The following is a 13,876-nucleotide window of genomic DNA, read 5'->3' on the forward strand; positions in this document are numbered from 1 at the left end:
TAAATGTATACACTGTAAAATGTTTTATCCAGTGGCCTTTATGTGGCACAATCAAAATTAACTGTATTTTTTTTTTCAAGACAAATATGTCATTTACCCCAGCAAAAGTGTGTCTGATCAGGTAGAAATAATTCCTGATTGTAAATGCAGATTTTAACTTGTGGTAGTTTTAACAGTGTGGTAAAATATAGTAGTACTAATTTTATCATCAGATCCAGAATTAATCCTTATTGGCCAAGTATGTTTAGTGTTTGTTTTCTAAATAAGCCAGTTTGAAATGGGTTTATTTTAGGTTTCACACTGTGGGTTTGGGTTTATACTCAGAGCATCTTTGTGCTTGTTTTGTAAAGCGAGAAGCTCGGATACTAGAGTAAGGTGAGGTGGGTAATCATGGGAATCCTATTTAGGCTCAAGAGTAGTGATGTTTGTGCATTCACAATTCAGGAGGGTAACCAGAGATCCACAAGCTTTCTTTCAAACAATCGCACACACACACACACACACACACACACACACACACACACACACACACACACACACACACACACACACACACACACACACACACACACACACACACACACACACACACACACACACACACACACACACACACACACACACACACACACACACACACACACACACACACACACACACACACACACACACACTAGCTCCTTACCCTAACCGTATCACTCTAAAAAAAGCTGGGTTGTTTTAACCCAATTTGGGTCAAATATGGTCAAACCCAAACGTTGGGTTAAAAATTTAATTAAAAAATTTAACCCAACGTCTGGGTTTGTCCATATTTGACCCAAAGTTGGGTTGAAACAACCCAGCATTTTTTAAGTGTCTAACCCACCCTTACCCTAAACCTACCCTTAACCTAATTATAACCTTATCCCTAAAACTAAGTCTTGACCCTCAAACAGGCCTTTAGAGGGGACTCAGAAAGAAATCTCCTCACTCTACTGTCTTTGTCCTCACTCTGATGGTCTAAAACTCAAGCCGGTCCTCACAAAGTACAAGTACACAAACACACACACATATGAGAGCTACAGGTGCACACCCACCTCATGCTTTCCCTTATACTGTATGTGGCAGGCGCTTGGTTTTGCCCACGAAGTGCTGGGAACAGAGATATTCTCCCTCCCTGCGGCCGCTGGCCTCTACATGGACGTCTGCCTATGTACACAAGGTTAGGACTGCTGATTGCGGGAAGCCGCTCCCCATTAACTGAGTGAGAGAGTGAGTGTAGCTTGTCCCAGTGGGATATGACCGCTAGAGAGAGAGCGATGCACAGGCACATTTGTCCATCCAGAGCCTGGACACAGAGCAGCTTTGACGGACCTCGAAGCCTAAGCATTTCTGTCCAACCAACCCGGCCCTGCCCTGCCGAATGCCAGAGAGGCTTTGCACTTTCAATAGTGAGACAGGAAACGGCCCACTTTCTAATCCATAAATGTTGTTAAATGGTCAATATTTGTGTACCTGTCAAGAGTTGCAACAAATGTAGTATATAATAAAATGTGCTTTGCAGCTGTTTGGTACCATTTCCATTTGTGGTCACATATTTTGTTCTTTACCAAATGCACTGAAAATATGCAAAGCTAAATGCACATGTGAGAATCAAATGAACAGAGCAAAAAAAAAAAAAGAAAAAAAAAAGAAAAAAAGAAGAAAGATGTGCTACATGTGGAACAATGTTATTTTAGTATCATTGAGACATAGTTACTAACATAGTTTTGATTATAATTTTGAATTAGTTTTTATGTTTAATACATAACATTGTCATTTTAGTTAAAGTTTTAGTAATTTGTTGTTTTGTCATTTTATTATGTTTTTATACATTTTTATTTCAGTTTTTGTTTGAGTTATTTTAGTACATCAACTTAAACTAAATGAAAATGAGTTTTTTTTTCATATTTTATTTCAGTCATAACATTTATTTTATTTTTATTTTATGATTTCAGTTTTAGTTAACTAAAATAACCCTGATATGGAATCCCAGGAGTGTTATTTTCTCACTGTGTTGAAACTGATCAACGCTCTGCTGTGATTTCACGCAGTTCGGTCCCTTCTGGGCCACGAGCCGCTGAGTTTTGGCCTGGCGTAGTGTTCCTGGTGCTGATGGAGGCTGTTAGCACCACAGCCAGAGATACAGTTGCTGTCAATGTTTCTCTGCTGGCATCTGCTGTTGCTCAGCCTTCTGGGATGGCAGCTATGTGGCACAGGCATGAATCAGGGCCTGTGATGACGAGGTCTCCTGGGCACCTGCTGCAGTTCGTGCCGGAAAAGGAAGATACGCTGTTATTTGAGAGAGAGAGAGAGAGAGAGAGAGAGAGAGAGAGAGAGAGAGAGAGAGAGAGAGAGAGAGAGAGAGAGAGAGAGAGAGAGAGAGAGACAGAGAGAGAGAGAGAGAGAGAGTAAACAGGGGGATTTAATTCACGCAAGCTTATAGGTACGAACCTCTCGCTCCAGAGCAGCAGGGCTCCGTTCAAATAAACCAGCCGTCCTGAGGTGTCAGATTCACCTGTACTAGTTCGTCATTAGACACAGTCCAGTCGCTAGAGTTGCCATCTTGATCCCATCAGAAAGGCTGCATCCTGAAGCAGAACAAAATTGGTTATAATAATAATAATGATGATAATAATAATTCATTACATTTATTTAGCACTTTTCTCGGCTGCACTCAAAGCACTTTACATAGAAGGGGGAATCTCCTCAACCATCACCAATGTGCAGCATCCACCTGGATGATGCGACGACTTCCATATTGTGGCACAACGCCCACCACACACCAGCTTACTGGTGGAGAGGAGACAGGGTGATGAAGCCAAAGCCTGCTTAGCTTCAGTGGGAAACCAGTCTTGGGCTATAGGGTGATACGGCTGCTGCTTTTTTAGAAGACAATATATATATTTTTGCAGTCTATTGTCTATTGTCAAAAGCATAGTGATGTATAAAGTGGCCCTTAAAGAGAAGGCGCTTTCAAACCAAGCAGTTTTCTGTTGATTAATGTAGTAAATTTGCTTGACCAACTTTAAACCCAATGCGAAATCTGCATGAGGAAATATTTTGTTCTTGCGCGACATTCCATCGTGTGGATTCCTATTGAAATTCGCTTAACAACGATAAGTGTGAGCGCACCTTGAATCAATCCATGAAGGGGATTATGGGAAGGAATGCACAGTTGTCAGGCTCAGAGTGCTGTGATTTACGAAGGAACACTCTGCTCGACATCTCTTCGCTCATTATTTACAGGTCGAGTAGGGATGCCTCTTCATCTAAACGTTAACAAATGTCTGTGGGTAGTTAACCTGGAGGTCAGAGGTCATCCCATCTCACTCCTCTTACTCAGCTTGGCAGAGCGGAATGTGGGAGGCAGAGCAGTGCAGCGCAAACCCTCGTTTACTTTTTCATACACACACACACACACGCGCGCGCACACACATTTGCTATAAGCAGACTGATGCATTATGTTGTCTTCTATGTCTCTGATGTCCCCAGAGTGTGTATGTGAAGTGTTAGCTCAAAATACCCCACAGATATTTTTTGTAGCATGTTAAAATTGTCACTTTCTGAGGGTGAGCAAAAACGCGCTGTTTTTTTGTGTGTCCCTTTAAATGCAAATGAGCTGCTGCTCCCTGCAAAGAGGGCGGAGCTTCAAGAGCTTGTGCGTTAGCAGTTCCGATTACCTCATGCAGACATGCACTGAAAATTTCAAAAACTTTTAGCCTTTTATGTTCAAACCAGAGTCAGACAAAGATGGAGAGACTCAAGAGGAAGTGACAACATGTAGAATGCAACAGGACATTTCTGAATGGTTTGCTGACAAATTTATGTCGCTGCTGTGATGTGTGAAGTTAACTAACTTCTAGCCATTGACTAGCATAGCTTTCATGATAATCTATAAATCGCGTTCGCGGGGTTTATGTAAATTTTAGGTGCGTTTTAGGGTTAGTGATGTCACTAACCCGTGAAGAAACTTATTGTAGTCCCAACCCGTCGTTTGTTGTAGTCCGTAAAAAGCGATTTCTGTAAAAGAAAATATCTCCCTTTGCTTTGGACTGAGCATCGTAACTTTGCAGATGTTGTTTATGCTCAAACAGCAACATTACACACTAACTAAAGTTAGAAAAGTGAAATCATAATCAACCACACCTTTAAAGAGGCTGTAATTGAAGGATGGGCATTATATAAAATAATACACACTTACTACTCGTTCCATATGCAAATAAGCTGTTTAAATAGTTTTAAAAGGACAAGCACAAGTTTTGTTGTAAGGATCAGAGAGACAGGGTGGAAAATGGTCATAAAAGGTTTTGGTGAAAATGAAATTTTACTAACATCAAAAAACATTACTAACATAATGTAGTAATGTAGAATCTATTTTAGTGAACCAGAGTTTAATAAACACATTATCACCCTGTTTGCACCAGTGAAACTTCTACTTGAATATCAGATGCACATTTGCATAGGAGAAGACTCATAGCTCAGCTGTGCCAAATACCTTTGAAAATCATTAGGAACAGTTCTGTTTTCTGCACCAGTTCCACATATAGCACTGGCAGCACATTTTCCACATTTGCTTTCTTGAGTATGACACGTTTTTTCATGAGGCGAATTTTGAGCAACTTCAAGCAATACTGTGCACTAAAAGGGAAAACTGACACAAAAGGGAAAAGTCATCATTTACTCACCCTCATGTCGTTTTAAACCTGCATGACTTTCTTTCTTCTGTGGAACATAAAAGAAAACTTATTGTAAAGTGTTACAAGAAAATATTTTGAGATTCGTTTTTTTTGTACAATAGAAGTCAATGGTGACCAAAACTGTTAAAAATATCTCATTTTATGTTCCGAAGAAAAAAAGAAAGTCATAGAGGTTTAGAACATGAGGGTGAGTAAATGATGGAAGAATTTGTAAACATTTTGGGTGTATTGTCCCTTTAACAGACAGAAAAAGCCAGTAAAATCTAATGTTTGGTGGTTTTAGACGGAATAAATGACAGGCATATCGTTTGTCGTTCCTCCGTGATTTTCCATTTTTAAACCGCTTGAGCTGGTCTTCCCTTCCACACCTCCCTTCTGAAATCCATATCAGTCACTTCATAACAGAGGCTGTTCAAATGGTGGCCGTTATTCATACGCAAAACTATGCACCTGCACGAGAAGAAAAAACATCTTTTTTCTCTCTCATCCTTCACATGACTAGCAGCAGGCTTTCCCTTTTCTTGCCGATTTTTCACAGCAATTAAAGGCTTTTCTCTTTGATTGAGTTAATAGCCTGGATCTAGGCTGTCACTTTCTTCCATTTCCACTATGCTGGAGACTAACGATGCCTAGCCAATCCCAGGAAGCCCCCGTCGGGACCCTTTCACACGTCTGCGGGCTCTCTCTCGCTCTCTGCCTGGCTCCCATTGACCCTTTGCGGCCAAGGTGTGAGGGGCCTCTCTGGGTCTGTGGTCGGGAGGCCCCCCCTCCATCCTTTCTGGGGCCCCTCGACCCCCATGTGGCCCTCTGTGGGGCACAATGCACTCTCTGCTGGAGGTTGGCCTCTGGATCACTGCTTTCAATCCCACAATGCCTCACTGCCAAAAGGGGGTAATAGGATTTGAGGTTTGTGTGCTGGTGGGTCTTCTGAAAAATATGTCATTTTTCTCTCTCCTCATTTCTTTCGGTTCCTCCAGCTTAGCTTTCATCTATATTGAATTTTTTTCTTTGGGAGGGAATGATAAAAACAAAAGATGAAGAAAAAACAAAGGGCCGGGGCTGCTGTGGAGCACTAGAAGAGTGATTCGGGAAAATCATTTTGTCTGCACTTCTTTGCAGCATAGAAGATTATTCACATAAACATTTATCCGCTCACACATCCGTTGTGGTAAATGGAAGCTAAATCATGTTCGCTTGATGTGCGAGAACCAATGAGGTTCATTCTCGTGTCACGCAGCACGTTTGAGCTTCAGCAAGAACCAATGAGGTTCATTCTCATGTTACGCAGCACGTTTGAGCTTCAGCAAGAACCAATGAGGTTCATTCTCGTGTTACGCAGCACATCTGAGCTTCAGCAAGAACCAATGAGGTTCATTCTCGTGTTACGCAGCACATCTGAGCTTCAGCAAGAACCAATGAGGTTCATTCTCGTGTTACGCAGCACATCTGAGCTTCAGCAAGAACCAATGAGGTTCATTCTCGTGTTACGCAGCACGCTTGAGCTTCCGAACATGCTTGATTCTCGCGCATCAAGCATGTTCATTTGAGCTTCTTTTTATGTTCGCTGATAAATGTTTAAATGTGAATAAAAGTCTAAATTTAATCTGTTCATCATATACAGTGATCGTGTCTCTCTAGAAAATGTTGACTAATCCGCTCAGTTCACATGGATTAGTGCTGGCTTTTCGATCTGGCTATAAAAAGACTTCATTAAGGTCTTTCTGCCATTTATCAGCCTTCCCTCAGAAATATTATATGCATCACTGCTTTAACTCCTAATAATTAGCTCCTATTAGAACCAAAAATTCCTTCTACAACCTGAAACCTTTTTAAGTTTCACAAAGGATTAGTTCTAGTCAAGTTCTTCAGAAATACTGGCTCTCGAAAGTACCCTAGAAACCAATAAACTGATCTGAAGAACTTTTTTTATCTTCCAAAAAGCCATATAGCAAACTTAATCAAGCTAGACACTGACAAAAATCTGATAAGAAGGGGTTTGTTTGCTGAACCACTGAGGAACCTTTATCTCACTCATTACTTAGCGATGCCTGCTAAAGCAAACATTTCTATAGCTCATACTTAGGGTTAGTGTTGAACAAACCACTTGCACTAAATATTAAACTTCAGAGGTTGCCATGCACGTTTGAGAAAAATACTTGAATGCAAAATAGGCATGTAAAATTGAGCAATGCTTTTTTTAGGAGATTGGAATTATAATTTTTAAAACAGTGAAATTATAAAATTATCTTTTGACCTTGGCCTGTGTGCAACATCTAGCAACCACATAGCAGCACATAACAAATCTACTTCAGGAAAACCTGTTTGAAAACATTAATATATATTAATACATATCGTCTAAATGGTAACACTTTACAAAAAGGTTCATTAGTTAAAATGAGTTAATGTATTAACTAACATGAACTAACAATAAGCAAAACATTTGTTGCCGTATTTAATCTTTGTTAATGTTAGTTAAAACTAGAGCTGTTCATTGTTTGTTCATGTTAGTTCACAGTGCATGAACGAAAGTTAACAAATACAACCTTTGATTTTAATAGCGTATTAGTAAATGTTGAAATTAATATTAACTAAGATTTAAAAAAAGTTTTGTTCATTCTTAGTTCATGTTCACTAAGGTACCTAACTAATGTTAACTAATGAACCTTATTGTAAAGTGTATAACTAACACTGAAATAACACTGCTAGTGGCACAGTCTCTGATGTTTGTTCAGGAAGAGTCCCGAATGTGATCCTGTCACTGTTCTCTTCAGAGGTCTGTTTGGACTGGTTCTGGTGGTCCTCTGGTGTCTCTGGGACCAGCTGTTGATGCTGTATACAGACAGAGGTCGTGGGTGGTTTCAGATTCCCCCGGAGATGTTCAATGGACGTGTCTCGGTTTGGCTGCGGCTGAATCGATTGGTGATTATTTGGCCGTGTCTGGGTTTGTGGGGTCTCGTTTGGGTCGATCTCAACCGCTGAATCGCTAAATGTGTCTTGGCCGTGATGAGGTCTTGGTGGTGGCCGTGTTGGTTTTGTCCATGTCTCGGACGCCAGCTGTGACCGAATTGAACCGCGTTGGCTGAAATTGCTTGGCCTGGGTGTGAGGATTGTGAACTCTGTCTTGGCCGCGATCGCGAGATGACCATCGCAGCCGATTGTGTTTGGCTCGGCTCTCCGGGCAGAATCTGTTTCCTGACATCTCTGTCGGGACTCCTGCGAGCTCACTGACAGCAGCGCTGAGAATGACGGAGCGGAAGGGGCACAGGGTCACAGCTGCAGAGACCAGAGGGAGATAAAGAAAGCGCATGTGTGTGAGAGAGACACAAAGAAAACGCAAGAGAGCGAACAGGGTGAGAACAGAGAGAGAAAGACTGGGTGTTTGTCAAAGATAAAGACGGAGAGAGAGAGAGGGGAAGAAAGAGATTTTGTGGTGGGACTGAGAGTTTCGAGGGGGGTCTGGGTCAGTGTTAGCCGTGATCTCAGACAGCGTGAGTCTGTCAGTCACAAACCGGCACACACAGACCCCAAACAACAAACTCCAGACATGAGACCCTCTTATTCACGACTTAACATTCATTCATTCATAAATATTCTGAATTAAGGGTAAAAAGCAGCCTGTTGTGGCAGAGCAGAGGATGAAGAAGAGGACTGTTGTCCTTTTGAAACTCATTTTCTGTCACACATAGAGACAGGATGTACTGCGGCCAATCAAAACAAAATTGAAATCGCGAAAGGCCAAGTGCAATAATTAAACCTCAAAAGGGGCGTGATTTAATTAAATAAATATATCGCCTATTTGCATGTTACAAAAATAACTGTGTGGGCTGAAAGATGAACTAAAAAAAGTGGATTTCACTTTTAGTCCATTTTGAAGGTCAAGCACAAAGGGAAAATAAAATAAAATAAAATTAGATTCAACAGAATAAAATAAAAATTATAATAATTATAGTGACACTAAACAAAATATAAACTTTAGCTGTGTGTGGACTGAGAGCTGAAAAAAAAAATGTTTTACTTTGAAGGTCAGGTAAAATGTGTATGCAAAATTGGGCCCTTAAAATAAAATAAAATAAAATAAAATAAAATAAAATAAAATAAAATAAAATAAAATAAAATAAAATAAAATAAAATAAAATAAAATAAAATAAAATAAAATAAAATAAAATAAAATAAAATAAAATAAAATAAAATAAAATAATGAAATGAAATGAAATGAAATAAAATGAAATAATGAAATGAAATGAAATAATGAAATGAAATAAAATAAAAGCAAGTAAACAAATAAAAACTGGATTGAGAGCTGAATACATTGTGAATGTGAAATTGGTTCCTTTTTCATTCACTAAATCAAGCAGTTCATTTACATGTAAAATTTTAGTAGTAAAAAACATTGTGGTATATCTAAAACAAAACAAAACGTATATATATATATATATATATATATATATATATATAATAGAATCATTTGAGCTTATATTTTATGAATTATATATATATATATATATATATATATATATATATATATATATATATATATATATATATATATATATATATATATATATAATTCATAAAATATAAGCTCAAATGATTCTATTATGTTGTTATCGTAGAAATTTTCTGAGAAACATCTGAGACAAATTGGTCATACCTTAACAAAACATCACCAAGATCTTAATTTAGTCTCCTAAGCTATGAAAGAGAAACCTCTGAGAAACCACTTTCTTCTAGGAACACGCATACAAGGGCATTCAGAAGAGATGGATTTAATAACCAATAACTCATTAGCAAAAGGAAGTAAAAAAGGTCAGTTTTGTCTCTGTGCTCTCAAAACACCTATTCCGATAAGCCTAAACCAGCTTCTTTGCCACACATTCATCTCAAACACGCACACGCACACACACACATTCATCAACTCTAGATTTACGATCAGAGATGACAGCATGTCTCCCATCGCCAGGGGCAAAGGGCTGATCCTCAAACCCCCTCTGAAACCATCTTCCAGGTGCAGACTTCCTTCACACACACTCACTCACAGAGAGAGAGAGAAAGAAAGTCATTTGTAGGATGTCAGCCAGTGCTAATTTTTTAGTGGGTAATGATCCTACCCATCAGCTTTATATGAAGAATCTGTTTCCTTTCAACACTACTTTGATTTGCTTTCGATGTTCCTCGCGGCTGATTTATTGGCCACAGGTGAGTGTGCCTGTGTGTGTGAATACCTTTTCAAGTTATTTTTGTGTTCTCCAGGTTAACCGATTATAACTCATCCAAACATTAAACACACACCTGTGCAGATAATGTCCCGACACAAAGCGAGCCGATTTCCTGTCCACTCTTGAATTCGTCGATGAGGTGATGTTTGCAGTGTCATTGAACGTGCATTGGTGCACAAAGAGCAAAATACACAGTATTCAATCAATGTGAGTGTGCGAGTTGTTTATGGTCGTACCTGTGCAGGTGTGAGAGTGACGGACAGATAAAAGATCTGCACGAGAGCCCGTCAGCACCTCTGCCTTTCTCCCGCAATCCCTCATTCACAAACAAGACGTGACATGGGATGGGAGACATGGAGGGGTGTGTGAAGGCTTTTTGTCTGTGTGTGTTTTGTTTGCACTTGTGTGTGTGTGTATTAATCACTAAATGAATGTGATGGAACAATGGAACAGTGTGATGAGCTCAAAAGATGCCAAGCCCTTCACTGGAAACTATCCTGAGCCCACCAAAAAAAAAACATCATAACAGTATAACATAATATAATAATTGGGTTTCACTTTATTTTGATGGTCCTTTTAACACATTCTGTTAGCTATAAATAATGTTGCACCTACATGTCTACTAACTATCATTAGAGTATTAGTAGAGTAGTAGACTGGTAGGGTTAGAGTTAGAGTAAGTTGACACGTAGTTGCAAAAGTTATAGTCAATGAAGGGACCATCAAAATAAAGTGTTACCAATACTTGAAATGTATTTGTTTGCACAAAATGCACACAAATAATTATGCTGCCTTCTAAGATACTTTCTTTAGGATGAAGGTGTCATCATATGTATCCTTCCTGGAGATTACAACTAAGTGAAAAAATAATAATACAGATTTTGAATGGTTCTTGAATGGTTTAATAGCGCTTGAATGAATGATAGAGCGTCATAATGTAACGCTAGCCAAAAAAAGCTGCGTTAATTGCATTAAATATTTTTAACGTGTAAAGCTGGAAAAAATTATTGCATGTGTTAACATGTTAGGTTTGACAGCCCTAATAAATATAATTATATATAATTGATTTAGTATAATTGATTAATATATATTGTATTAATATATTATTATTAATATATTTAAATAAGTTCTATTAAAATTATATTATAAAATTATATTTCTATTTAATTTTTAAAAGTATAATATAAAATAAAATCTAAATATATCAGTTTAAATATTAAAATATATTGTTAAATATAAAAAAAATGTGTATTTAAATAGCAATTGTTATTTTACCCAATATTTGTATGCTATGTATTTTTACACTTATTAAAGAATCACATTTTTTGCTTAGTAATATGCTAAAATCTCTCTCTGTCTGTCTTCACAGTTTCTGCGTGTGGAGCAGGATAAAGAATGCAATACGGATTGTACCGGAGCTCAACGCAAGCCGCTGTGCGCATCGGACGGACGGACCTTCAGTTCCCGCTGCGAGTTTCTCCGCGCAAAGTGCCGTGACCCTCAGCTGGAGGTCATCCGAGGCCAATGCAAAGGTCAGAGTTCACCACTCATGCTTGAGCTGCTGCTGGCTGGCCTGATGCCCTTTGTGGGCCAGGGTCGAGGCGAGCAGGGTTAAATCCATCAAGGGATAAATGATTCTTTGACGAGACAGAGTGGGATTTTATAGAGTACAACACATTATCCTCTATGAGGATTTTAAATTGTACTCTTGAGAGGCGTTCACACTAACAGTGATTTGTAACAACAAAGCTACCTGAACTGAGGCTGACCACTCCTTATTTTCCGTATCAGAGCATCCTAAATTAGAAAAAAAAATTGTTTAAAATCAAATATGTGACCCTGGACCACAAAACCAGCCACATGTCGCACGGGTATATTTGTGGCAAAAGCATGGGTCAAAATTATCGATTTTTTATGCCAAAAATCATTAGGATATTAAGTAAAGATCATGTTCCATGAAGATATTTTGTAAATTTTCTACCGTAAATATATAAAACATTTATTTTTGTGAGTGAATGCAGCACAATCGTGAATATAAATGGACAAATTTAAAGGAGATTTTCTCAATGTTTCGATTTTTTTGCACTCTCAGATTCCAGATTTTCAAATAGTTGTATCTCGGCCAAATGTTGTCCTATCCTAACAAACCATACATCAATGAAAATCCTATTTATTCAGCTTTCATATGATGTATCAATCTCAATTGCGAAAAATTTACCCATGTGACTGGTTTTGTAGTCCAGGGTCACATATATAATATAATCATAATATAAAATGTAAATAAAAATCATTAAAATGTTTTAGCTTACATTTAATGCCTCTGGAACAACTTTTCTTTTCTCATGATGTAACCAAGGCCACATAACATTCACTATTCAATCAAAACCGGATGGATCAAAGCAAGTTAGACAGTGTATTAATTTCCTGTTGATTGCACGTCATTTTATGTTGTCTATAAAATCACTATATTTGAACTGGAAATTTATGACCTGTGAATTTGAACTAAATACAAAATTTGTGCTTTTCGACAATTTTGAAACATCTTTGCTTGGATTAAAGATCTTGATGGGGATCTTGTCCATGTAAAAATACATGTACAGTGGTGCATTCATATCTGTGAAAGATCGGTGGTCATTTGAATGAGAGACTGACAAAACACTGTCAGTACCCACAGAGGTCAAAGGTCAGATGGCTCTCAAACACTCTCATTGTATTAGGCTCGGCCGGAAGACTCTCGTGCCCTTTATCTTTTCTTTTTCTTTCTTTCCGTCTCCCGTTCACTCTTTCTTTCCCTACTAGTAAGCACAATGTGTCATTCTTACATTGGGATTAAAAAGGGTGTGAGAGAGAGAGAGAGAGAGAGAGAGAGAGAGAGAGAGAGAGAGAGAGAGAGAGGGGAAAAGAGGTATGAAACGAGGATAAATTATGTTCCACTGAAAAGAGAGTGAATGAAAACCAAAAAGGAATGATTAGATTGGAAAAAATAGTATGCACAATTTAAGAAGTACATGCACAAAGGCCTAGCTGTGCACACGTATAATAAATATTAAATGCATAAATAATCATTGTTACTAGGCATAAAAATACAGCTTTTGAACCTTTTCTTCTGCTGTGACCTATTTTTACATTTTCCACTCTGGAAACACTCAGCGATCAGCGTCCTTCCTCTTTTAGTTAACATATTTACTTAACACATTTTCCAGCATCCATCCATTTTGATAAGCAAATGCCATGATACTCTAATAAGCAATAAAATACACAAACATTTCATAAAATAGGCAAGTTTAAAAAGACTGAACTATATTTTAGTTATATTATTCATTACTGAATGATACAGTATCCACATATATTTCTGGGCTGGCATTTATATCACCTGCAATGCATTCTGGGATTGCCTTAATCACCTTTTTTTCATTGCCTTTCTTTTCGCCCTCTCATGCCATCCCAGACAGAAAGTGTTTTAATGATTTTCCCAGCGGAGAGTGGGTTTATGTCTCCACTGAAATAAAATTTCGAGACTGATGAGCTCTGGAGGATTTCCTGCCCTGCTGCATCATCGACATACACACACATTCACAGATACTTTACAACGTGCTGGACATTATCACCTCACACAGACTAAACACAGAGATATCCGTGATCCTTTCACCACTGGACTGGCGTAGAGATACTATTGACTCCAGTAGGACGGTTGATCCAATTCCCAACCACACACATGGATCCACCACTTCTGAAACATCTTGAATTATTCTGTGTCTAAGAGGTCACATGTCACTGCAAAAGAAACCAAGTCATATTTCCTGCTCCATTTTCTTTCGCCATTACCATTCTTTCCTTTCCTTCAAAAAAATTAAATAAAAAACACCAGTGCCACATCAGTGAGAGAGAGAGGACGCCAGAGGACTCGCCTGTCGGATTGAATTTAATGCACTCGCTCTCTGT

The 13,876-nt window shown here is 38.4% G+C and overlaps 1 protein-coding gene across 2 annotated transcripts in view; it reads left to right on the forward strand.

Annotated features, from left to right (window-relative positions):
- The window catches only part of smoc2 (SPARC related modular calcium binding 2), a 35,425-nt gene that overhangs the window by 519 nt on the left and 21,030 nt on the right, over window positions 1-13,876 (forward strand). For both annotated transcript variants that reach the window (XM_081350721.1, XM_081350722.1), the window contains exon 2: window positions 11,304-11,466. In XM_081350721.1, coding sequence (XP_081206847.1) covers window positions 11,304-11,466 — 163 coding nt within the window. The remainder of the gene's footprint in view (window positions 1-11,303; window positions 11,467-13,876) is intronic.

Source organism: Scardinius erythrophthalmus (genome assembly GCF_964197995.2).
Source record: "Scardinius erythrophthalmus genome assembly, chromosome: 21".
Lineage (NCBI taxonomy): Eukaryota > Metazoa > Chordata > Actinopteri > Cypriniformes > Leuciscidae > Scardinius > Scardinius erythrophthalmus.